Below are 27,795 nucleotides of genomic sequence, written 5' to 3'. Positions count from 1 at the left end.
CAGCTGGGGTCTGCAGACTATATCTAAGGGGTCTGTGAAGGGTGACTATGAAATTAAAGTTTTAGACCCCAGAAAAGGCATACCATTTTTCTGATCAATCAAAAGTATGTGACTATCTGCAGCTACAGATCAAAACCTGGAAACATTGTTGTTACCATAGAAGCCCACAGTTCAGCACCCTCTCTCACGCTGTATCAAATGCCGTGCCAAGCACATGCAACATTTATAGTTCAATTCTGTTCAGTCCGTTTTCAGTCTAAGACTTTTATGGTAGGTATTCAAAGACCACAGGTTGAATTTCCAAAGAGGTATGCACCTCCATTCCAATTTTTTTTTTAGGAGTCTGCAGATAATAGGTTGAAAACCACTGTCATAAGCTATATTACTCATTGAACTCTGACAGACATTGAAATAGCAAATACCTCCCGAATGGCCACATGTGCAAGAATTAAAACAGTGCAAGTATCAAGTCTGAAAATTAGAGGATATATTCCTATTTAGAAATAGCAGAACAGGAATCCATGAAAAATTGACCAATATTATATAAATTAGAGAATCTAAAAATAGCCTCAAAATATGCATAGATAATTTTTAGTTCAGGATTAGTGTTCCAAGCAAGGATAAAAAAATATTATTCTTCACTCTTAAAAACTGTTTCTCGGCACACCAATATCAAGAAAAATGTTTCCATAATCATAACCAATTTTGTGTTGAATAGCTCAAATCAGGTTAAAAAAAGTCGAGACACTATGAAGACACAGAATTTAACTTCTGTTGAACAAAGTCCTCAGTTCGTAAAGGATAAAAATATTTTAGAGGTTTTGTCATTTTCAGGTGTCTATGCTTCTTCAGTGTATGTGTGTATACATCTTCATGGACCAATATATTCCTAAAAATGGCTCAATTATTGCATGCAACAATACAAGAGGAGAAGTTATCCCTTACTGGCATGCTTTTATACTTAAATATTCAATAAACCAAACAGCTTTTCAAGTTTTATAAGAAATGGAAAAGATATTAAAGAAAACTACTGAATTATAAAACATTTGGTGTAGTCAGTTTGTAAAGACTTACTGCTAAATTTCACCTTGGCATTTAATTGATATTGGGTGATTTTGCCTTTAAAATTTTAATAGGCAACTAAACTGAACATTGTACACAGTAAGCATCTTAATGTTTTATTCATTGAATTCTTTATACAGAGTACGTTTCACTGATATTTAATTCACTGCAGTATTGTCGGTGGTGCAACACAGGATTACATTAATTATAAACAAAGAACAAAGTTCTGACTTTTTAAAATTTTATATATATATGTATATATATATTTTTTTCAGTTGACAAATAGCATCACAATTACTGTATAAAAACTGAAATCATCATGGAAGCTAAGGCCTACATTTTTTTAAATCTCCAATTATGTTTCCCTCTGTATATGTTTACCAGAGATATTAGGAACAAAATTCCAGTACCTTGAAAATAAACAAGCCTATGGTAATTTCCAGCAACTACTATTCAAGAAATGAAGAAAACATACAAGATAAAAATGTTTCTCTTCATTGAAGTCAGAAATCTGACACCTATTCACACTATGTATGTTCAAAATCCACAAAGGGTTGTGTATATAATGAATTTTAAAATAATCTGTAAAACATTACTTAACAAAATGCCACTTTTCAAACTCAGTGTGGGATTTTTAAAATATTCAAAGAAGAATCTACTGAAAGAACACATTTAAAAACAATACATTTTAGTGGCAAAATTTGCCTATAACAAAAAACAAAATACTAATCTGAGTTAAAGCGTCAGTGTGAGATGCTCAAGACAACGTCACGTTTATCAAGATACTGCTCTTATGATTATTGTAAAAATGGTCATTTAAAAAATTTAAAGCAATGCTTTTCGTGGTTTGAACTTTAATTATAACAATTGTAAGAGACAATTCCATTAGCCAAACTACAGAGAATCTGTATGGAATTACATTCTTCCTTGCTTTGTAGCAGTACTAAAGATTACCTATAAACTTCATTTTAAAATAGCAATGGCATAATTTTCTAGTATCTTTATTTTCTGTTACTATATATATATTAGACATATAGTATTTTAATATTAATCTAAAGCAGGGGTCAGCAACCTTTTAGAAGTGGTGTGCCGAGTCTTCATTTATTCACTCTAATTTAAGGTTTTGTGTGCTAGTAATATATTTAACGTTTTTAGAAGGTCTCTTTCTATAAGTCTATAATATATAACTAAACTATTGTTGTATGTAAAGTAAATAAGGTTTTTAAAATGTTCAAGAAACTTCATTTAAAATTAAATTAAAATACAGAGACCCTGGACAGGTGGACAGGACCCGGGCAGTGTGAATGCCACTGAAAATCAGCTTGTGTGCTGCCTTCGGCACGCGTGCCATAGGTTTCCTACCCCTGATGTAAAGACTACACAAGAAATACTGACAATGTCACCAAGTAGGTGTGTCATACCAAGCTTTTTTTTTTTTTTTTTTTTTTCTCCTTTAAATGAACCTTTCAGTAAGAGTTAATGACAATTTCTAACCAGGCCAAATACAAGGGCAGCATTTTAACAACTCATTATGGAATAAGGGATGCAGTTGTAATAGAATACATAAAAACAGATGATATTGCAAATATCTTTGATCTATAATAAGCTTAACTTGAAATGGAATTGTGGGAATGTATTTGTAACATAAAAATAGATAATTTTGTAATCAAAGATGAATTTAACATCATGGCCAACTAAATGTATACTTCCACGCAGGAAGCAGAAAGTTAAGAATGGAGTTCACAACACAAAGACTGAATATAGTTTTCTTTTTAGCCTACTTCCAATAGAAATAGTTTGGTTTGTTTCCTGTACAGTTTGATGCTTTGTCTATACCATATATAGTAGAAAAATAAATTCTTTAGCAACCTAGAAACAGTTTATAAAACTCTTGAAGTTTAATTTTTCTTTGCTAAACATGCCAATGTTAGACTGACACCTATAAATAAAAGCTATGTAGACAACAGATGTAATGTAAAACAAGTTAAGAATACTACAATTTACGAGACAGACTTTATTATTGTACTTTATCAATTCCTGTATGCTTTGCGACAGGACTAGGGCTTTTTGTTTTTGTTTTCTTAGAAAAGATAATTACTTGCAAGAATATAACACAAATATCAAGATAATTTATCATATACATGTACTTCAACAGCAGCCTTGTTTATGGTATCATCTTAATCTAGAATGATAATCCAAGTCATAATTAGAAGTACAATACCTAGGACATAATTGGGAAAGGCAATTTTTATTTTAGGAAAATGGAGTAAATCAAAAAAACTCTTAAGAGCCTTAATTCTCAAAATCATCTATTTACTATAATACATAGAAGACGATCTTAAAATCTCATTATGAATGAAGATTACAACGGTGACCATCATAAAGCTTTTTTAAACTACACATAAGATATCCTAGCAGCTGAGTGAACCGAATTTATTTTTTTCCTTTCCAGACCCAAAACCAAAAAGCTATAATTTGAGCATGAAATAAAAAAAAAAAACTGCTAAAAGTCTCAAATATTTTTTACTTATGGCCTCCCCTCAATTCTGCTACAATGTGTAGTCTTCTAAAACAGTTACCACCAATTAAATGTTTAAAAAAAATTTAAAAAAGCAGCACTCTTTTAAAGCAAAATTGGTACCAATGTCAAAGAAAAAAGTAATAATTAAAAATGGTGCAAAAAGTCAGTAATTTTGAATTTTTAGTACAACATACCACAGAAAAAATATGAATACAAATTTGAGATTTTATATATACACTCCAAAGAGGTTAATTGTCAGTACCCAAAGTATTTATTGCTATATATTAGCAATGCATTTTTGTATATCTTTAAAGGGTCGCATAAAAATAGATTTAAAGACTAGATTAAATTGAAGTCCTAGATTAAAACATTGTTTGGTTTACAGAATTTTACTACAACAAAGTTCATGTTTATGTATGAAAAGTTATATAACCTTGTATGAAAATGTCATGAACTATCTTCTACACACTAAATGTGTTCCCAAGTGGGAAAAATTAAAATATCTAAAATATATTAGATTAAGTTTACAAGACCATCAATGATCTTTTAAACATGCAGCTGTTTACAGAATTAACAGTTTTACAAAATGTTTAATTCAGTAATGGAACGTAAGGAAATAACTAGGAGACATCAAAATTTTTGTACAATATTTGAAACTCACTTTTACAACAAGCATGTCCTTGGTATTGTGCTGTAAGAAATGATAAGTAAGTTCAACAAACTGTCCACAGGTTTACTTAGAAGTAAAGATGGAAGGTGCAGGATTGTAATATTTTCAACAGTGCATTTTGCATTTTTTCAAAAACCATCCCAAGCATACTATAGCATAAGTAGCCAGGAGGTTACAAAATAAACTACAGCTGGGCTTCAGTTGTCTACACAGAATGCCTGAATGTGAATAACGCTGACAAAAACAGCACATTAAATAACAAAAACAGCCATAAAGCAGGCTGTAAGCACTGAATGTATCATAAATGTGATCTTTTAAATCATTACATTTCTATAGAAAAATTTTATTCACAATATATTGTGACAAACTGCCACAGGAATGATATAGTGATTGCGATAAGGTTTCATGCAGCAGCAGCTTTGTACTTTATAGCTGTTTTTGTTTTTAAAAATTAAACCTCTCCAGTCATGCTTATCCCATGGTTTTGATCCGCAGTGTATATGAATGAAGAAATACAGTATGGGTTGTAACAAAAATGTCCCATCAGTTTGGATGTGAATTATTTTTCATAAATATGAAGTACATTACTGAATCCTGAAACATGCATGTCTAGCTTTATTTTCTGTCCAATGCCAGGGTGCCTGCATCTTCTTCTATTTATATAATACCAAGAGGATCTGCTTGTAATTGTGGTTGTATCAGCTGAGGTTGCAATGGTGGTGGTAACTGAAGTGGTACCATTGGTTCCACCATCTGCACTGTGTTGGATGGTGGTGGCTGACATGCCACAGAGTTGGAGGTTTCTACAATCTCTCCATTGTAAAAGAAAAACTGGCACTGTTGAATGAAGGTCTCTATAACCGACTGGTGAATCTTGGTGGTAGACAGGAACTCCCGGTTTTCGAAATCAGGTCTCATCAAAGTTGGCCAGAAACAAATTGATAAGTTATCAGCAGTCATAAGATTGGTTCTATTTTGCTGGCTAACCCTGAAATGAGAATAAATTTTCAAACATGTTCACAAAGAACAATTAAAAATGATATACAAACAGGTCTGATTTCAAATATTTTCATAAACATGAACTTTAATGCAAAAGAATATTTTTACAAATATCTATTAATAGCATTCTTAGATATTACACTGATGCAAATCCAGAAATGAATATTTCAGATTTAACAGCTAACAGATAAGACTTTGACTCGGTGTTTTGAATTTGAATCATGGTGGAATTAAAATGCAAGAAGTTATCCCTCATTTTAAAGAAGTGACAATGAATGTATATGTTAGAGTCCAGCAACTCTCAGGGGATTTCCTGCCCTGCAAGATAAAATCCATTAGCTCTGCATAACGTTTGACTTTTGTGCTGAGAGGGGTAGCTATGGGGGGGCTATGGCAAACTTTGGAGTGGCTATAGCCCAAATAAGACCTCCCCTAGCACCACCCCTGCCTGTGTGTCTTTTAAATTATAAATTATTTTTTTGCCTATCTTAGTGTTCTGATTGGTCTTCGGTTTAATGCAGCTCTATAGCTGCTGAACAATCAAGCCCTCTAATACTGTCTCAGCCCCAGGGGCAGCCTTAGGGAAAATGGCACCCCCGTGCAAACTTCTATTTTGGCACACTTCTTTGGAGACAGGGTGGGGTTGGATCGGCTCAGGCTATCAGCCCCAGCATATGCGAGGCTAGGGCTTACAGGTGGAGCTCTGCCATGCATGGGGACTTACAGCTCACGAGCCCCACATAAGAACCTTGCAACCCCCAGTTTGAGGACCCCTATTCTAGAAGAAAAAGACAACAACGTGCCTATACAAAGAGGAATCTACATTTAGTGATATCTATATATCAAAAGAAAAAAACAAGATTGAAATATTTCACTTCATTATAGGCTTTTCATATTAGCCAGTGATAAAGTAGTGTCTGAAATTAAGCCATGCTATTAAGCAAATTCCCCACTGTTATCAGTAGGTGTTTTGCTTACATCAAGATGCACAGGTTGAAGTGCAACATGTCTCCCCTCACAGTTACTTTGAGGAATATACACTGTTGAAAGCTAGATGATTTTGCCATGTCATCAGTAGCTAAGGTGAAAATAAGAGTATAAATAGGAATAAAATTAACTTTTATTTTTTAAAATGTTTAAATTTAATTTAGCTGGGCAAAGCTGGCAAAAATTTTTTGCGAAATTCAATGGCAAAGTTTTCACTCATTCATTTTGAATGGTTTGAGCTCTCCCAATTTTATTTTTCACAAAATTTCAAAAGTCTCATTTTTTAAAACTTTTTCTTGAGAAATCTACTCCCAACTTGATGTTTCAGTTTTATATCTTTGACAGCTTGCGCAAAAGCACCACAGTAGCTTGACTTCCAGCTGATTTCATTTTTTAATTCTGAAACTCAAGTTCAAGATGCTAAAAAGATGTTTTTAGCTTGGCTGAGGCATGGGGGAATCTATAATACAAACAGTTGAGGCCAGGACATGCATTTTGCTTTTTGTTCTGCAAGATGGAAGCTGTTGAATGAAGTGTCATAAAGTGAGCTGGAAAGAATAAAAAAGGTACCAATATGCTGCTTCAGTGATTATCCTGAGACTCAGAGAAATTCTCCAAACTGAGGGAAAAAATTAACTGTATTGTACATTTCAGATATTTGTATAGATTGATAGTTATTGTACATCAGTGGCCTCCAACCTTTTTACACCCGAGATCACTTTTTGAATTTAAGGGCAACTCAGGATCTAGGATGACCAGATGTCCCGATTTTATAGGGATAGTCCCGATTTTGGAGTCTTTTTCTTATATAGGCTCCTATTACCCTCCTGCCCTGTCCCGATTTCTACATTTGCTGTCTGGTCATCCTAACTCCGTTCCTTCCCCAAAGCCCCGCCCACTCCACCCCACTCTCTGTCACTCGCTCTCCCCCACCTTTACTCACTTTCACCAGACTAGGGCAGGGAGTTGAGGCTCAGGAGGGGGTGCGGGCTCTGGGCTGGGACTGAGGGGTTTGCAGTGTGGAGGGGGCTCTGGGCTGAGGGTTAGGGTGCAGGAAGGGGTGAGGGTTGCAAGCTCTGGGAGGGTGTTGGGGTGCAAAAGGGGGCTCTGGGCTGTGGCAGAGTATTGGGGTGCAGGGCCCAGGTCTGAGAGGAGGCTCAGGGCTAGAGCAGGGGGTTAGCATGAAGGAGGGGATATGGGGTCAGGGCTGGGGCAGGGTTTTGGGGTGCAGGAGGGGGTATGGGTGCTGGCTCTGGGAGTAGACTCAAGGCTGAAGTGTGGCCTCCCACTGGGTGGCACTTACCTTGGGCAGCTCCCACTCAGCAGCACAGTGAGGCTAAGGCAGGCTCCCTGCCTGCCACAGCCCCATGCCACTCCTGGAAGGGGCAAATGTGCCCCTGCAGGGGTGGGGGGGACGACACATGGCTCTGTGTGCTGCCCCTCTCTGCAGGTACCGCCCCCAATGTTCCCACGGGCAACAGTTCCCTGTTCCCAGCCAATGGGAGCTGTGGGAGCGGTGCTTGCAGGCAGGAGCAGGGCTCCGAGACCCGGTCCATTGCGATTGACGAGTTGGTCACCACTGTTGTACACTGTAGAATCATTATCCTGAAAACAAGAATCAAGACTATCTCCACAAAGTAGGTCTATATTAACAGACTGTTTGTCCCTGTTGACACAAACCTTTTACACGGGGGCAAAAATGAAGACTTTCTGTGCTATGAAGGGCTTTGTTTAATCTGCAACTTTGGAACAGCTCTCACTCATTTTCCGTTGCTGATTTCCCTGACCATCACCTTTTTCCCTTCAACATAGGTCTGCTGTCTCCTCCTAGTCCTTGCCATATACAACCCTTCTGAGATTTCCAGTCTACCCACATCAGTGACTTCTCTACTTTAAGTCCTCATCCTCTCCTCTGTTATCGCAGTAGATAACACTACACTTCCCTTGACTCCTTTGACCCTCTCCCATTGCCAGATTTGCCTAATCAAGCACAAGCTACAGCTCAGCCCCTCTCCTATATCTGTTGCTTATTTTAATAAGCATGATTATTTCACTGTTAACTTGTCCTTCCCTTCCTTATTGTTTGCTTCATTCACCTGTTGTCTTTCGCCATATTTAAGCTCTTTGGGACAGTAATTAGATTATATGCATATAGCATCTGGCACAATACAGGCCAGATCCCTGATTGGAACCTCTGTGCATACATAACCAACATGAATTTGTAGTGATAGGGCAAGATATAAGCAGTTTTTAACAATCTTTGTCAGTACTTTAACCTAATCGATAACTATTGATATTGCTCTGTGTGTCCTACTGCAGTGGGTCTCAAACTTTTGTACTGGTGACCCCTTTCACATAGAAAACCTCTGAGTGTGACCTCTCCTTAAAAATTAAAAACACTTTTTATATATTTAACACCATTATAAATGCTGGAGACAAAGCGGGGTTTGGGGTGGAGGCTGACAGCTCACGACCCCCCATGTAAGAACCTTGTGACCCCTGAGGAGTCCTGACCCCCAATTTGAGAACCTTTGTCCTACTGTCTTTTAGATCTTCATACATTTTTTCCCCAAAACATATGGTTATACACGCTTCCAAACAGGAATATGGGATTTTGCCCCTTTGAGGAAGTGACAGAATTTTAAAGTATTCAAGGTATATAAAACTCCTAAAAAGATATACAGGTATTCAAACAGTAAAGTATCAAAGAACAGTACCATAACTAATGCCAATCAATATGGTTTTATTAAAAATCTATCTAGTTAAATAAATGTGCAGTGCTTTTTCTGTTTGTTTTTAAAAGGGGTTATACATTTGGTTGACAAAGGCAACGGTGTTGACATAATAGACTTCTGTAAGGCATCTGACTTAATATCACATGATATTCAGATTAAACAATCAGCACTGTACAAAAATCAACACAGTACACATTAAGTGGACTCAACACTGGTACATCCCACAACTTATTTTCTAGGGTCTTGCATGGATCTGTTCTTGGCCCAATGATATTCAATAACTATCAATGATCTGGAAGAAAATATAACATTGCTAGTCAAGTTTTCACATGACAACATAGATGGAGTAATAAATTTTAAGAAGTCAGTTCTACTGAGTAATCAGAATTGCTTAGTAAGTTGGATTCATCTGAACCATTTTAATATACTGAGAAATACTAGGTCATACATCTATGAACAATGAACATAGGTCATACTTACAGAACGGGGAGGGGAGCCCTGAATTTTGGAAAGGAGTGCAATGTTATGCATACGAAAGCTAATGCCACTATTGGATGTATAAACAGGGGAATATCAAATAGGACTAGGGAGAAGGTATCATCTCTGTATAAAGCATTGATAAGACAAATACTGGTATCCAATTCTGGTGTCCACAATTTTAAAAGAAGGTTGACACATTGGAAGGAATTCAGAAAAAAGTTACAAGAATTATTTGAGGTCTGGGAAACCTGTCTTCCTGTGAGAACTTTAAGCAATGACTTCTTCATGGTCTGCATGTATCTACATGGGAAGAATATGTCTTGCAGTAGAGGGTTCTTTAATTCAAACAGTCAAAGACAGAATTTCCAGTTACTAGAAACTGAAACTAAAGATTCAGACTAGAAATGTGGCGCAAAATTTTAACAGTGAGAGTAATAAACCATTGAAACAGTTTACCTAGGAAGATGCTGGATTCTCTGTCACTAGAATTTTTTCAGTTCTGTTTTGCTCTCTTTCTACAAGATATGCTCTAGCTCAACCAGAAGTTATGTGCTTGATGCAAGAACTATTGATGAAATTCTATGGCCTCTGTTATGCAGGAGGTCAGATTAGGTGATCATAATGGTCCTTTCTGGCCTTACCGTCTATGAAGCTCACTGGCAAGCTTGTCTTTAAATCCTGTACTTTACCCAGCAGCAGTATGTTGGATTTTTAGGTTCTTCAGAAAATGGTATATTTGTTTTATAGCAGGAGTTCCTGAGAATGAAGTGTTATATAAAATTTTAAATAATTTTAATGCGTTCTCATCAGCTCCTGAGTGGAGACTTTAATGCAGTGGCCCCCAACCTTTTTCGTCTGGCGGGCACCAGACGATGAGCCATGGAAGACTGTGGCGGCAGATGAGCATGTGCTGAAATGCTGCTGACAAGCAGCAATGTCAATAGGCATCGCCGCTGAAATACTGCAGACAAGCAGTGTCATCCAGAGGCGACGCCTCAGAAATTTTGGCGATGACACCTCTGGATGACGTTGCTTGTCGGTGCATTTCGGCGGATGCTCGTCTGCTCGCCAGTACGCGGGCACACTTAGATGCCCTGGCGGACGCCATGGCACCAGCGGGTTCCGCATTGGGGACCCCTGCTTTAATTAAATGACATTTTTGAAGTCACAGCTGGCTTTGTGGCCAATACAAAAAAAAAAAAAAAGGTTTGAAATGAGAGTTCCTTGTGATTTAGATTTCACCACGAGACAGCTCCTGCTTCTTTGAAGTTCTCAAGTTGCAACTGAATTTCTGTTGTGCCTTTGTTTTTTCAGTTTAAATGTTCCTGACAAAATGTGGGATTCTGTGCTACTTTGAAATATCGCTGCGTATATTTATTAACAAGAACAACAATTGTTTTCAACATATAAAAAGCGAATTTCCATCTTGGTGCCTGATCTTTGATATCCTGCACTCCTACCAGGTGTGTTATCTGAGATAGGTATAACACCTATTTACTAGGCTAAATATTTCACTACTGTTTCAGATTTACTGAAAAACAAACTTTAGATAAGTTTTAGATAAGGAATCTTTACCTTTAAAATGGAAAAAAATAACCATACATAAGACTACATCTTGTTCTAAAATTACAGATTTTAAGGTTTTAGATTTGTTGTTTATCTGGAAATTGGGTGGAATTTTATCTATTTTGGTTTTTAATATATGATTAAGGTTCACCAAGTTCCTTATTTGTAGAGTGAAAATAATTGGTTAATAAATCTGACAGACAACTGGGACATTAATCCAGTCTGAATGTATACATCAAACATTAAGATAATTGTATAAGAAAATATTTTCCTCATTTGCAGTGGCAGAAGTAACTGCAACAGGTAATATTTTGTGTTAATAAATGTAGTGCCTTTGTCAAGTAGCATAGGATGAATCAAATACACCTCTACCCCGATATAACACGACCCAATATAACACGAATTCGGATACAATGTGGTAAAGCAACGCCCTGGGAGGGGGCAGGGGCTGCATGCTCCAGCAGATCAAAGCAAGTTTGACAGAATGCGGTTTCACCTATAATGAGGTAAGATTTTTTGGCTCCTGAAGACAGCATTATATTGGGGTAGAGGTATATTGCCTGTTTTGAATGTATTATGTCCAGAGATATTTACATACTCATCCTGAATTAGGGCAATATTCACATGTTCTTTCTTGAGAACTTCTTACATTTCAATGAGTAGTTAATGCTGTCAATATTTCATGTACAGAATTTTAAAGAATTCAAAAGACAATAGGGAAGAAGTTGCATTTTGTTTAATGGTTGTATCCAAGATTTTTTTTTTTAAAATTGGCTCTTCTACATATAATTGTTTCCTAGGGTACCCCTCAGAGGAAAATTAATGAGTCAGTCTGTTGCCAGCTGAATAATTTAATTAAATTTTAAGAACACTGTTAAATGTAAATAGGCTAAAATGGTACGCAATACCCTACTGACAGCAAAGGGAGTAGGCTAGTTATTAAAAGATCATGTTTAAAGATAGAACAAATGTTCAGTCTTTAAATTTATCACAGAACCTTCTTCTTTTTCTCCCTGAAGTAATTCAACATGCTGCCTAGAGCTGCTCTCTGGAGCTCTGTCTTAAACTCCATCCTTGACCCTCTCCAGTGAGACTCCAGCTCTCTATACTTCTCTGAAATTGCTCTCACTTACATAGTACTGAAGAAGTTATTAGCAAAGTGTCAGAAACAGTATTCTATCCCTACCTCCTGTCAGGCTGCCTTTTACCCTGTTGACCATGCTCTTCCTGAAATCTTGTCTCCCTCAGTTTCCATGACTATTCTCTCTTGGCTCTTCTACCTCTTCAGTTGCTACTTCAGTTTTTGGTTTGGAAGATTCTTCTCATTCCAAACAATGGGAATTCTACTGGGCTTCTTCCTTAGCCCTCAACTCATCTCTCTGTATGCAAAAGTGATTATACAGAGATAGGTCTGTTCTATCATCTACCTTCTCTGAGCTGACAACACCCAGATCTACTTCTCCACTCCGAACTTGTTCTGCTCCTGGTCCCAGCTAAAATCTCAGCCTTTTTGATATCTGCTGGCCATCTTAAACTCAACATGAGCTTTTAATCATTGCTTCTAAATCCTCATCATCTCCTCCTTTCTCAGTCATTATGACAAAACTTTCACTCTTCCCTAAGAACTTGAGTGTACCTTTAATTACCTGGCCTAGTCTAGGTATAAGATATCAATAGCTAGAAATAAGGACAATAAGGAAAAAATTTTCAGGAGCATGGAGTCTATCTCCATGAAAAAGATAAGTGATATTTCATATAGACCCCATTAAATAGTACTCTCTGTAACTGATATGGAAAGTGTAGACTGCTCCACATTAAGATCACGACAGGTTAGATTGTGATAAACCATAGGAGATAGTCCATTTAACACAATTATTGAAGCTGAGCACATACCATGGAACTCAAAAGTAAAAATTTTAAAATATATTTTTTAACAAACAGTAACTGCCATTTTAATTACATGCTCACATTAGTTTAAACACAAGGTAGTCTAGAAGTCTTTATGTTTTCTACTCAGAAGCCTTTGCAAATTTCAAAACTTCTTCAAAGTTTTTAAATAGAACGTGTTTCTCTTTAAAGATCTTATGCTGCCAGTCTATTCCACTGGTTTCAGATGACCCATTGAGGTACCTTCCAGTCCTACATGTCTATAATTTTCAAATCCTTTTACCATCTATTACTGTGGTCAAATACAAGGCAAACTCTTGCATGAGTTTTGTTCTGTATACTACACGACGTCCCCATTTTGATCTGGTTCCACGCTTTCAGAGCTGTTAACTTTAATAACCAACTTAGCAGGACTTTCTTTCCTACTGCTCAGAAAGGTTTCTCTGGGGAGACACAGAAAGCTATTTTTGTGGTTTAATTAGTTGGGCAGCCAAATAGTTTTTTGAATGAATATCTTAAAAGGATTCAGCTGGGAGCTGCAACGTGACCTCTTATTTAGCATTTTATTTTTCAACATGTTACTGTTACAGTGAACATAACACTACCCTGTAATGTATTTTACTATAATACATATTCCCAATCAAATCAAACGTTATATAAACTACATTAAAAGTCCATGAGAATACATTAAAATTTGATAGTTAGTCCAGAAATGCAGTTATGGTTGACTATTCAACTGTACGTATGTCACCTTGAGCCTACGTATTATAAAAATTTTATACTATATGGTGCTATTTAAGATATATTAGTCATTATGAGATATTTTTCTGCTCTAGATGAAGTTAAGAATATATACAATAATCTAAGAATCAGGGACTTTATTAATAATCACTTGAAACAGCCTCATCCATTGCACAGATTTTTAAAAATTGGACAAAAAGTCACTAGAATGCACTCTACTCTAGTCACACCAGTTTGGCTTCGGTGGAGTTAATTCTAATTTATACCAGTGTAACTGTTATCACAATCAGACTCACGGCTTTTCAGGGCATACTCTTGCATTGCTGGGGTGAGAAATCAGATGACCAAACTGGTCTTTTCACTCTTCTTTCCATAATTCTGAACATTATGTACTTGTATATGTACACCAAATCATGCTATGGGTGGTACCCATCTGCTAGTCTTAAGATTAAAAACAATTCCTTATATATTAAAATCAAGGAAAAACCTTGAAAGCATCAAATGCTCATGTAGAAGACCAGATTTGAGGAGACAAATACAAGACTTTCACTCCATAAGAAATATTTGTTTTCAAGCAGTTTTATTAAACAACACTTAAAGATGTTATGAAAAGTCAGGTGCAAAATAGACATGACCCTAAGTACCCCTGTATTTACACCTTACACACTACTGCAATGTTTGTACAAAATATGCCTTGTAATGAATTCCCTCTAATATTACTATAATATATTTAAGACAAAAAGACAGCCTACCCTAGGTAAAAGTGATAAACTGGTCTGTCCTAGACAAAGGAACGTGATTTTAAATCAATTTACATAGGAGCCATAAACAAAGCTATCAAGCTAAACCTGAAGAGGTTGTCTTGAGCCTGAACTCGAGAGAGAATTAACATAGCTCCTGCAGTGAGAGAGACAAGAGACCAAATCCCCAGGTGGCCTTCCTAACTTTGAGAACAAAGCCAATTTTTGGGGAATATAAAGGGCAGAGAAACTCCATGTTTATCTTTTACCTGTGAAGACAAGGGAAATTTCTGTAGAAGGTCCTAACAGAGAGACAGTCAGTCACGCTAGACAAAGAATAACTAGTGAGAGAAACCATCCTAAAGACCGTACCTTGCTAGATTAAGTTGTCGACTTTTAGGTGCACATCTTCACTTCTACTACTAACCACCTTTACCTTTATTTCTTTCACTTGGCATCACTTCATCTATGTTCTGTTATTAATAAACCTGTTTTATTTTTCATCTAACCCAAACCAGTGCTGTGTTTGAACTGAACTGTTAACTCCAGTTAAACTGGCAGGCTGCTGGGTATTGTCTCTTTAAAGGAGCAAACATATCTTCTTATTTCTCTGAGTACACCAGGGGAACACTGCAGACTCCAGGGCAGACAGTTCTGGGTAGATTTGGAACTGAAGGTGTTTTGGAGTCATCTTGCCAGATGTAACCAAAACTGGTAGAAACCAGGGATGAGGCTATTGTGTTGTAGGCAGGCTGCCAGGGTCAGAGCTGAACAAATGGTTACTTACCTGTAACTTGTTCTTCTAAATGTGATGCAGACATGTATTCTACTTAGGTATGTGTGCATGCACCCAGCACATTGGAGCTAGAAAACTGCCTAGCAGCATTCATAGGGGCAGCACTCATGCCCTGTGCCCTAGTCCCTCCCCTGGCCATATAAACGTGGTGCCGCCCCAATCTCCTCAGTTCTTTCACACAGAATGCCAGAAGTACAGACTCCGATGCAGAGGGCATGGAGCGGGAGTCATGAAATACACATCTGCATCACATTTCAAGGAAAAACAGTTACAGGTAGGTAACCAATTTCAGCCATTTCTGAAGAGGACATTGGTGCATACTTCCATATTGGACTACGTGTGTGCATGCAACCATACAGCCTAGCAACTGCAGACATATTCGGGCTGTAGTTGAGTGTTGAGACTGCAGCTCCAGACACAAGGGGAATTGCCCAGAATCACTCCGCTCGCAGAAATGCTCTTGAACTTGTAGAGTCTACCAGTGTCCCAACAAACTTGATTCTTTGAGCAGAGCCGGCCCACAACATTTTGACACCTGAGGCGGGGAGCTTAAATGATGCCCCCATGCCTCATTGCTTAGGCCAAAACTTTGAAAGGTCTCAATTCTGCCTTCTTTCTGTTCTACTCCTCTCATGGTATTGCTCTGCTCCCAATAAAGGAGAACTAACAACTTAAATGCCTTGTTCAAAAATTTTAAGTAACGCTTAATTTTCAAAAGCCTAAACAGCAAATGTAACCTTTCTTGTTTGCATAGTAAACACTAGCATTTTTATCTGTTTGAATAATCCAAGTGGTGCTTTCCATGCCTTCTTGGTTGCAAAGATTTGAACTGCTTCCTGAAGGTCCACAGTCTGGGCTAGCTCATGCTCTGTTGAGATGGCTGCAAGGCCGACCAGCCTCTCCTGTGTCATTGTGGCGCATAGACGTGTTTTTATTAACTTCAGCTTGGAGAAGCTGCGTTCTCCACTGGCAACTGTTACAGGAAGCGTTAGAAGTATGCACAGAGCAACAAAAGCATTTGGAAAGAGGATGGTCATCTTATTTGTGCATATATATTCCAGAACAGCATTTGGAGTTGATTCTGCTGAAATGTATCTTGAAAGGGCTTTCAGTTCATCACCTAAATCACTTGCATCAATATCATGCATGTCATCATGGGTCAACACTGTTTCTAGTGCCCTGCATTGCTGGTGTAGGTGTTCTTCAGGTCTAGTGAGGAGTTCTGGAATATCCTACAACATCCCAAATATACTGCAGTATTCCTTGAGCTGCATGAAACGTTCTTCAACTGACTGTACTGCACAATCTAACACCTGATTAAAGAATTCAACTTTGAATTGTTTTGGGGGTCTCTTATGGGATTATCTCATGCCTCGTAATCAAAATGTCGTCTTCTTCGGTGACTTTTGTATTCTTAAATGGGTGGGAAAATAGCTTCAGTGTGAAGTTTCTCTGCCAACTATTGTGCACTCTTCAGAACGTTTTGAAATCTCTCATCTGACCAGTAAGACTGTAAGGATGACTTTGCTTTGTCCAGTTGTTTCATTGCTCTAGATATATCAAGGCAATACCTTGGAGTATCTTACTTACAACATTTATTTCAAACAGTATGTTATGCCACAACACTAAGCCACACAGAAATTTGAAGTTATGTACGTTTCTGGTGATTCCATTTCCCCCTGCCACTGTTCTCCCACGAACAGTTCCTGTCATAGCATTATCCTCCATAATGCCAACTATGGCATCATCTATCTTCCCAATTTGGTGTATGATAGGCTTTATCGCTTTCACTCAACTTTCCTATCGTGCGGCACTCTGTGGTTTCAGTGTCAGAGACAAAGTTCTCACATGTTGCTTCAAAATTTGCCACCGATGACTCGACGCAGAGAATACATACATAGATGCTTTGAATTACATTAAAAAAATCCAGCAGAAGCTAATGCTGCATCTGTATGGGACAAAAAAAGCTAGAGGGTTTAACTCTTAGATCCACGTCTGCACTCCTCTATTCTTTCCTCCCCTGTTTGCACCATTGTCGTAGCCCTGACCTCTCATGTCAGCTATCGCAATTCCCTATCTTCTAGCTTTTAAAGAAGCACATTTGTCATACCAGCTCCTGTCGTATCATCGATATCAATACATTCTAGAAAATGCTCTCTGACAGTCACCATTGCAGGGACATTTTCACTAGGTTCTGTTGTTGTTACAAAACGCACCATTAAAGTCATTTGTTCCATATGGCTGAGGTCAGGTGTGCGGTCCAGAATAACAGAGTAACATCTTGCTGACTTCAGATCTGCCATAATCTTCTGTTTGACTTTTGTTGCCAGTAACTATATATCTCATTTTGAATTGTTTTTCCAATGTAGTGGTGTGTGTACGTTTCTTGGGTGGTGACTCTCTTAGATGCTCCTAGAGTACAGCATCAAACTCAGCCATCAGCTCCACAATTTTAAGGAAGTTTCCATTGTTTGGCACATACAGCTGATCTGAAGTGCCAGGCAGTGCTAGGTTTTGGGTAGCAAGCAGTCTCAATGCCCAGTGAGCCTTTTCAGAACATTTTGCCAGTAAAGAGACACTGATGGAATCTTCTCTTGATGCTGATCATCTATGGTGGCCTTTAATCTTAAACTCATCTCAAGCTCTTTCCACATATGGAATGCTCTCTGGTGATCTGCTGCCTTCTCATGGCATGCCAGATTTCTAGCCAGATTTTTCCAGTCTTTTGTTCCTGTAGAACACAATGTGGCTAGAACATTAGACTGGAAGAGTTTGCAACAAAAACAGTATGCAGCATTCTGGGGTTTTGAGAACATAAGCCACGGCCTCTCCACTTTGTCACCATTGGGGATTTCATGCCAGTAATGTGGTACATACAAACTTCTGTTTTCATTGTCTTTGGGGAACAAGAAGTTTTTCACTTGCTGAGGCCTATGCAGTACAAAGAAGTCCCTCAGGCTACTGCTCAAGTGGGTCCACAGTCCTGGATCATCTAGACTTAAGGAACTAAACTCAGCAGCAGCTGTTTCTTGTGACTCCACCATACTCTTCTCTGATCTACACTTTTCTTCAGGAATGTGCATGGTTACATTCCATTTGAGATGGATGTTACGGTAGCTGCCAGGTCACCTGCACTCTGACTAACTGGAAGATCAGGCATCTCCTCACCACTCACAATCTCACTGGGGCCAGAAGGCTCACCATGAACATTTGTGTCTATGTATCTCAGGAGAGCTCCTTCCTGCTTACACAGAAAAGCTTCCTTTGCTTTCTTTCTTTTTCTGAATGCTGCCCTAGAGGAGCATTCTCTTCTTTCACTCCTGACTGATGTTCTGTGCCAGCTATAGTGGCTCTCAACACTCAGTTGAAGGGGACAAATAAGCAGGCTGGTATCAGGGCCTGAGTGAGGGAAGATATCAGGGTCTTAAGGGCTTAACTGGCTCCTACTACTTCAGTTGACTGCCTGTTCTCCTCAACTGGGTTCAGGGAAGCAGCAGGAAACAGGAAGCTCCCTGAGAAGCTGGTGTTTATGTACCTCTCTAGCACTCCTGGGGGTGCTAGAGAGGTACATAAGAGGCTCCTCCTCCTCTCTCTCCCTGTAGCTCCTGCTGCTTTCTGTTACCCTCACCCCCACCCCCCAGTCTGGTACCTGAGGCGGCCACCTAAGTTCGCCTCACGGTAAGGCCAGCTCTGTCTTTGAGTTGGAACCAACGCTGACTTTCCGCTGTTTAGGAGGAGACCTAGAGGACCAAGTAGGCGTAGTGTAAAGTGAACATGACAGAAGACCTCCTCTCTGGACTTGACCCCTAGTAACCAATCATCCAGATATGGAGGGATATGAATACCTCTCTTCCTGAAGCATGCTGTTACCACAATCATGTATCTGGAAAATCCCACGGAGCAGAAGGTAGGCTGAAAGGCAGCACAGTGTACTGGTAGTGCTGGCCAGCTACCAGAAAACTGAGGAACCTCCCATGGCTCGGAACGATTGCTATGTGGAAATAAGCATCCTGCAGGTCCACAGCAGTAAACCAGAGATTGTGATTTAAGGCAGAGAGGATAGTTGCTAGGGTGACCATACAGAATCTCACATATATGAAATATTTGTTGAGAGTGCAGAGGTTTCTTCCGTCGCTTGGTTTTTGGGAACCAGGAAATATAGGGAGGAGAGCTCCTGTCCCCGATGCTGCCGGGAAACCTCCTTTATAGTCCCCAGAACCAACCGAGACTGCTTGAGGAGCAGATTCTCATGAGAGGGGTCCCTGAAAAGGCAGTGGGTGGGGAGGAGAGATGGAAAGAAACAATATGGCATAATTCAATCTGATGATGCTTAGGACCCAGCTTTCCATGGTAATTGAGTCCCAGACGTGATAAAAACAAGCTAGTCTGTCCCCCAAACAGATGGAAAGGAGAAAGAGAGGTTATCACTGGATTACTGTCCTGGACACTTGAGTCAAAATAGGTGCTTGCTGGATGCTGGGGAGAGAGGGAAAAGGACGAACGGGAAAGTTGGCAGGTTAAACCCAGAACCAGAGAACTCTTTCCTCGGGGATCTGTGGCCTCTTCCAGTAGTTCCTCTTCCTTACAAGAAGGAAGAATTGTCTGAAAAAAATGTTGCTGTGTTAACCGCAATAGTGGCATCTCTTTATGGCCGGCGTATATACTCCCAAGGAATGGGACTTAGCTATGGAGTCTTTAAAAGAGTGCAGGGTTTCATTTTTTCCCGAAAATAAATCCCAGCCATCAAACAGTCAGTCCTTAATGGTCTGCTACACCTCACATGCAATGCACAAATTCTGCAGCCATGAGGCCCTCATGGTCACAGCCAATGCTGTAACTCTGGTTCCGGCATCTACCATGTCCAGAGCGAACTGCAACAGTCTTAGCCACAATACGACCTTCTGCAATGAATGCTGTAAACTATTTCCTGGGAGAGTTCTGGCAACATATCCATAAACTATATAATATACATGGCTGTCCAACTGACAGAGTCATATTAAGAGACCAACACCCGATTGTTCCCAATGGACATTTGCATGGAAGAGAAGGTATAAATCTTCCTCTCCATTAAGTCCATCTTTTTGGATCCTTTCTCCATAGGGATGGACTTATACTTTCCCTGCCATACCCTGTCATTTGCTGCAGTTTCCACCAGAGAGAGAGTTAGGGGCCAGATGGGTGTAGAAACCCTCAAAACCTGGCATTGGAATGAAGTACCCCTTTTCTGAATGCTTTGCCATGAGAAGCAATGAAGCTACAGCATTCCAGAGGGCTTCTACAGGCTCCAAAAGAGCCTCATTCATCAGGAGGGACACTCTCACTAAAGCTAATGATCAGAGAATATCCAACAACTTACGTGTATTCTCCTGTGGCCATTCCACCTTGATACCCAAGGTAGCGGCCATATGCCTTTGGACGTCATGATAAGACTTAAAATCGTCAGTCACTGAGGGAGAGAAAGATTCTGGTACAGGACAGTCATCCAGGGAGTTTGCTGCATTAGCAACAGGTCCTGTTTTTGCACCTAGGATCTGATAGGAATAACCCTGGAGGTCCAGGGGGAAACAAGCTCCGCAGTTCCTTGCAGCTGAGATGGTCTGGGAGTGGGAGTCACCACTGGGATTGGGTATCTCACTCTGTTGTCGGTCAAGGAGTGGGACCTCAGGAGCAAAGAAGCATCCAAAGGCTTCCAAGGAGGCCACTGGGCTTACAGATGAGGCATTGTTGGCCAGTATGCACTGGACCAAGAGCCCCTGTCCCAACTGTAAGGCAGATGCCAGTCTCCGTACTGATGGCCATCCAAAGGGGATCTGTGATGCCTATCTGATGACAAAGGGTAGGATGACCCAGACCTGGAGCTTCAGGAATCCTGGAGCTTCTCTGCTGACAACAGGGTAAACAAACAGACTCAGCACTGGCGCTGAAGAGGAATGGGAGATCAGCAATGGCAGTACCAAATGAGAGAGAGAGAGAGTTCCATCCAGTACTAGGAGAGGCACCAGTATCAAGACTAAAGGCAGCACTGAAGCTAACAAAGAAATCTGCTGCCAAGATGACAGTGCTGAAGGATGCATCATCACCAGGGGCCGTTCAGTGTCGGGCCCAATGTTGGCCTCAATTCCACAGTCTGAGGCCCAGATGGTGCTCTGGTGATGATGAGCCCAGGAGCTCTGCAACATGGCCACAAGATGCCAAGGGCACAACAAAGTACAAGGCTGTAGAAACCATATCACCAACCAACTCTTGAACCAGTGGAGAGGCTCGGACTGAGGGGCAAAGCAGGTCAATGCTGCTTGTTATGTTCCCAGCATGGAGACAGTTGCGTGGTGCAGACGTCATTGGTATCAGACTCAATGAACGCCCCATGGCCAGAACCAAAGTCAACAGTACAGGCTCTCTGAGTGGTATCAGGGAGCAGTTAGATGACACTGCTCCATCCTGTGTGCTGGAGGAAATACATTGCTCCTCTTAGAAGATCAGGAGAAGCCTTCCCAAGCCCTGGAATGGTCCAGATTCATTTTATGGGATCTCTTCCTCACCATACCAGAGGAAGGAAAACAACCACCCCTTTTTCCTCTTGGGGAAATGACAGAACCCAAGCATGGAGCAGGATCACTTGCCAGATCTGAAGGTGACTGCTGATCTGGCACTGAAGCCCTCATCTAAGTGGGCCTCCTTCAGGTGCTTGTCTCTCACGACCTGAGTCCTCACTGTGAATGACTTCCAGATGGTGCACCACTCTTTCATGTGTCCTTCACCAAGACACAGGCACCTTGTGTGGGGATTACTGGTGGGGATCCCCCATCCCCCAACAGACAATGCTTAAACACACAGAGCAGCCAACTACCGTAACTTCTCACTTAACATTCTCCCGCTTAACGTTGCTTCAAAAAGTTACATCACTGCTCAATTAGGGAACACGCTCGTTTAAAGTTGTGCAATGCTCCCTTACAATGTTTTTTGGCTGCCTGCTCTGTTCACTGCTTGTAAGATTCTGTGGAAGAGCAGCGACTTCACAAGGGAGCACTGCACAAGTTCCTCTTCTCCACCTCCTCTTCCTCCCTCCCAGTGCTTCCCCCACTGCCAAACAGCTGTTTGGTGTCACTTAGGACTTTCTGGGAGGGAGGGGGAGGTGGGGAGGAGCACTGCATCTCCACTCCTCCCCCTCCCTCCCAGAAAGTCCTAAGCACTTCCAAACAGCTGTTTGGCAGGAGGAAAGTGCGGAGAGGAGATGAGTATGGGTGGAAAGAGGTGGGCCTGGAGTGGAGCAGGGACAGGAGGAGGCGGGCCTGTTCTTCTCTGGGAAAGCTGCTGCCGCTGCTGCTGTGAAAGGCACTTCCTAGTGTACTTGCCTGCAGCAGGGTAAGCTGGGGCACTTACCAACCACAGTACAGTACTGTACAGTATATAATGCCTTTTGTCTGCCACCAAAAAATTTCCTTGGAACCTAACCCCCCACATTTACATTAAATCTTATGGGAAAATTGGATTCGTTTCACATCATTTCACTTAAATTTGCATTTTTCAGGAACATAACTACAACGTTAAGTGAGGCACTACTGTATTCTAACTAATACTAAACTAACACTAAACTTAACCTAAGTGCTACTACACCTCTACCCCAATATAACATTAATTCGGATATAACACAGTAAAGCAGAGCTCCAAGGGGGCGGGGCTGCGCACTCCAGCGGATCAAAGCAAGTTCGATATAATGCAGTTTTGCCTATAACGCAGTAAGATTTTCTGGCTCTTGAGGACAGCGTTATATTGGGGTAGAGGTGTATATTCAAGAAAAATTTCTTAGACAGTGAGACCAAAAGGTAAAACACACCACATGGAACTCCAACACTAGCCACAAGTGGTCAGAAGGAACTGAGGAGGTCAGGACAGCATTGCCCTTATATGACCAGGGGAGGGGCTAGGGCCATAGAATATGAGTGTGCTCCTACGGGTAATGCTAGGCAAAGTTCTCCAGCTCCTGCGAGCTGGGTACGCACACATCTAAGTAGATTACACAGCTGCATCTACTAAAAGAAGAACCACAGCACACATACACAATACTGCATGCTTGTCTGCAGACTGTGAGCCACAGCAACAGAGCATTTAAGGCACCAGGGTTACAGGGAAGGCAGTGACACAACCTCTTACGGATCTAGCCTGCAGAACATGACAGTAGATTAAATATGTATTGCATTCTAATGTTTAGTTCATTGTATGGTTTTGCGTTGAATTTTAAATTTAAGAACTCCCAAATCTACAACTGTTGCATGCAACTGTCTCTTCAACAGAGACATTTACTCAAGATAAGAAATTTTGCTCTATCCCACAGAACAGTGATAGCGTCAGATTATCCTACTTCAGTAAATCACAGTATTAATAAGCTATAGTAAGGCAAACCCTTACACAAACCATGAATTCTTTTCATTATAAATTAACTTACATTTCAAATCCCCTTTCTTGCATTCCTTTTTTTTTTTAATATTAGTTTGTTCACGCATTCAATATTTTTATTGACAGATGAGTGATATGAGCATATAGTTTTTTCAGTAATTATAAAACAGATTTTTAGTAGTGAAAAGAATACTAAACCTGTTTAGATGAGTTATTATAAATTTGAAGACATCGTAGTTCACAGGATGGAATTTCTTCACAATTTCTTTTAACTCATGTAGTCGTTCTGTTTTATCCAAGATCTCTGTAGAGATAACAGCAAAACACCAATTTTCCTTATATACTTAAAAGGAAACCTTTACAAATGGTGCTGCTAATTCATCTCATTAGTATGGAGGGACAGATAAAGCATCCATACTGGGAAGGAATGCCAATGTGAGAAACCGTATTTGAAGTTACATGAAGAATTGTATCTAGACAAACTATTATATATAGTTTTACTTCTCTATCATAGGCAGAACACACAGTCTGTACCTGACAAAATTATTTATCTATGTTTAACGTTGAAAAATAATTTTAATAGCTCATTGTTGGCTTGTGAGATGATCATCATTAACTCACTTATGAGTCAGATTTCCCTCTTTCACACTATTACTACTAAAAATATTTTATAAGACTTCTATTCAGAGACAGAAGATTCCCAAAATTTGGGGGAGGGGTGGTTCTAATGATTTATGCCCATGAATTGAAAATATGTTAAGCCTGTCAACTAGTCCAACTGATGAAATAACATGATTGAGCCTGGGAGAAATGATTTAAAAACCACTCTGTTTAAAAGAGGAAAAGGTAGAAACTAGCAGAAGCAGGCAAACATTCAAACTTTAAAGAGTAAGTATAAACAACAGTCTAGAGAGTAAATTAACAGAGAAGCCTTCCACAGACTATTAAAAGTACAATGTACGTAGGCTAATTTTTCTGTATGGATAGCAATCACAAGTTTATCCAAACCCTTACAAATTTATTTCAAATAATCTCTGCAGCTGCTGCTTGCAATCTCAGGGTGAGTTCTTAATATTTAGATAAAAGAGCTGGCATATAAGGAAAGATCATTCAATATAAAAGAAAAGACGTTTAAGGTAGCAGTAACAGAGAGAGCCATTGGAATGGGCTTGGTCTTTCTCGGAAGGGATATGACCAAGGTACCCTCTTTGCCTGATATTCAGGAAATATTTTGTGGCTCCCAGTGGAGCAACAGACTGGCAGTTCAGTACTGCTGAAAGCTGCTGAAAGCTGAAATTACAGCAAAAGGACTGAAGCTCTCTCGATTCTCTAGAAGATAGTTGATTAGACAAAAATAATTATTCATAATTTCTTCAAAGGCTGATTGAATGAAAGTCTAAAGAATTGAAACATAAAGGATGCCATCATGCATTTCTCTGGGTAGCCCACCAAGATGCATATGTGAAAATTTCTTGAGTTTTAAAAACAGAGAGAGGTGGGGTCAACTGGCCAAATGATATTGCTAAGGGAGCAATGCTGTTTTACAGCTTAAAAAGGACTGAAATGGAATTACGTTTAGGGCCAGGAACTCCATGTTTTTCACACTGAGGAGGAGACTTCTAGTGTGTTTTCCTATTTAGATGGTGTTAAGATTATTACTTTTTTTTTTTTTTTTTTTTTAAAAAACAGTTCTTTTGATCCATCAATTTTACTGTTAGCGTACATAATATTTTTACCTTATCCTTCTGACTCGTAATGCTTAATTAAAAAAAAGGAACAAATCTCTCTTAACCAGCCTCAAAATAATGCTACTATTAAACAATATGTAGGCATCAGGGAGTTTCCACTCTGCCCTGCACATGCAAAACACTTTCTGTGGCATTAGCGCCATTTGGCATCTCGTTCATTAAAATGTTATCTGCATGATTTTATTACTAAACACATATCTGAAGTGCAGGGCCATACAACACGGCATTAAATCTGTTCCCAAATTGGGATCATCATTCTGCAACAACAACATTTAATTTACATTCCTTTTTAAACAGTTGCTTCTATAGAAATTAAAAGTTTTCATGGGTTTTGTCACATCTAATTAAAAAAAAAATCAGTAAAATTTGCCTGTAGTTTATCAATCAAGTAATCTAACTAAAAATACTGATTGAGAATTAAGACCACTAACACCTTTTCCTATAAATAAAGTATTTATAGGATATCAACTACATAAAACCAAAACATACAAAGATACACATGTTAAAAGGTAGGTGTTAATCTAGCTGGTCTTCTATACCCAATTTCCAGATTTAGTGTGATGAATATATTGTCATGTTTTGGATAAGAAAACAGTACTATTTGTGTCATAGTTCCACCCTGCACAAGAATGTAACACTGGTTTATGTTTATGGAATAGTTTGCTGCAATACAATTCCTTGACCTAATCTGATTCAAAGAAAGAAGGCCTTTAAATGGGGTAGATCCATAAAAGTTATCCTTTGCAGCTGTAAGTGTATGAAAAATACATGAAAGGTAAACAGATTTAACACTGTATAGTTTTTGGGTTTTTTTAAATAAAGGCATTTGGGAAAATTCCTAAGTAAAAAGAATATTAAATTTTTTAACTTATAAACCTTTTTGAACAAAATATTTATTTCATGCATGCTTCCGTACTACTATTATTTACATTTCATCTTCAACTTTACTATAGACTGGCACAAAGCTAATTCTTTCAATTAAATGAGTTATCCGGATAAGACAAATAATAAAATCACAATTTGGTCTGAGATGTTCATTAAAGATTTACTTCTTTATGTAACAGTGTTCATTCATTTTAAAGTGTGTCATTTTAAAACTGCATAGACACAGCAGAGGGCAGCAATTTATTCTAAAAATTTCAGTTTCACAAGAGCTAGTCATTTCAAAATATAATGAATTTAAAACCTATAATAAGCTAACACACAGAACATAATCGACAAGAGACTAGATTTACTACTTACTTGATGCTTCTACCAATTCTGGATGTAGAGAATAAGGTATTAAAGGATCTGGCAGATCTGCAAAGAAAGCTTTAAGAGCCCCTGCCACAGCATTTACTGTCACTTCCATAGATTCTAGGTTGATATTATGATCTGTGAGACACAATGAAACAGAAATTTATTAGTGTAAGCAAAACCAACAGCTATCACTGCACATACCTTATTTTAAAAAAGTATCTGTAATACAAAAAGGGATATACAACCAAACATTCTATTCAAAAAGTAACTGAATGAAAAGGTCCACCACCAGGTAAATATATGCCTGCAATCATGCTCTGATCCCAATGTGAGTAAATCCACTAATGTACCTATGCAGCTGAAGAACGAATAGATATTTTAGATAGATATTTAATAGATAGATATAGATATTCTGTATAGAAGATGTTGGCTTCAATGTGGCAGAGAAAAAAAAATCTAATTTACTCTTGCCACTGTCTATGATGAATTTTACTATATTGCATCAATCCAACTGTGGAAATCCAGGTCAGAGTGGAAGTTTCTCTACAAATGACTAAAAGACTGAGGCAGTATATTACAGGGTGATGTTCAGAGAGGAACAACAACAACAACAATACAGGACATCTTCCCTTGGAGATCCAGATTATAACCACAATATACTATTTGCATTCATGTACATTCTAACAAGATGAATAAAGACTCTACATTGTACTGGAAGTGGACTACCTAAATTTAACGTTTTAACAAGATTATTCAAAATACACTTCATCAATAACAGAATCCTCACTAGTCATACAGCTTACTTTTTAATTAGAACCTGAATGCCGAATACTAATATAAATATTAATATTTATTAAAAAATGCAACACTTAAGCTAGAAAGAAAGTAGAGGTATTTTGGGAAATTACAGTTGAGAAATGTCAGGTCAGAACATAAGAACTGCCATACCAGATCAGATGAGTGGTTCATCTAACCAACATCCTGTCTCAGAGTGACCAGTAACAGATAGGAGTGCTCTTGGATTCTTTGCTAACCCTAAGGGCTTGTCTACATGGGAACATAGGATAATTAATCCAAATTAATTAAAGATATCAATTTAAAGTGGATTAGTTAAACTGCATTAAACCCGTGTGGACAAACATTCAGAATTGAAGTGGGTTTAATTCACTTTATTTTAATTCACTTCAAGTCAGCGTTCCGCTTTAGGAGCAATAAAAGGGATATGTTAAA

General features: G+C 39.0%; 1 protein-coding gene across 5 annotated transcripts in view; it reads right to left on the bottom strand.

The window, feature by feature from the left end:
* Positions 1–1,165: 1,165 nt before the first annotated feature.
* ARHGAP5 (Rho GTPase activating protein 5) overlaps positions 1,166–27,795 on the bottom strand; it is an 81,402-nt gene continuing 54,772 nt past the window's right edge. For 4 of the 5 annotated variants that reach the window (XM_032791686.2, XM_032791685.2, XM_032791688.2 and 1 more), the window contains 3 exons: positions 26,569–26,700; positions 23,777–23,882; positions 1,166–5,241 (listed from right to left, as the gene is read on the bottom strand). In XM_032791686.2, coding sequence (XP_032647577.1) covers positions 4,911–5,241; positions 23,777–23,882; positions 26,569–26,700 — 569 coding nt within the window. In that variant the 3' untranslated portion in view covers positions 1,166–4,910. Of the gene's footprint in view, positions 5,242–8,965; positions 9,267–23,776; positions 23,883–26,568; positions 26,701–27,795 lie in introns of those variants that run through there. The other variant, XM_032791690.2, reaches the window with a different exon arrangement.

This window comes from Chelonoidis abingdonii, chromosome 4, assembly GCF_003597395.2.
Source record: "Chelonoidis abingdonii isolate Lonesome George chromosome 4, CheloAbing_2.0, whole genome shotgun sequence".
In the NCBI taxonomy this organism is placed as follows: Eukaryota; Metazoa; Chordata; order Testudines; family Testudinidae; genus Chelonoidis; species Chelonoidis abingdonii.
The sequence above is the reverse complement of the archived record's forward strand: the minus strand, read 5'-3'. Positions and strand labels throughout refer to the sequence as shown.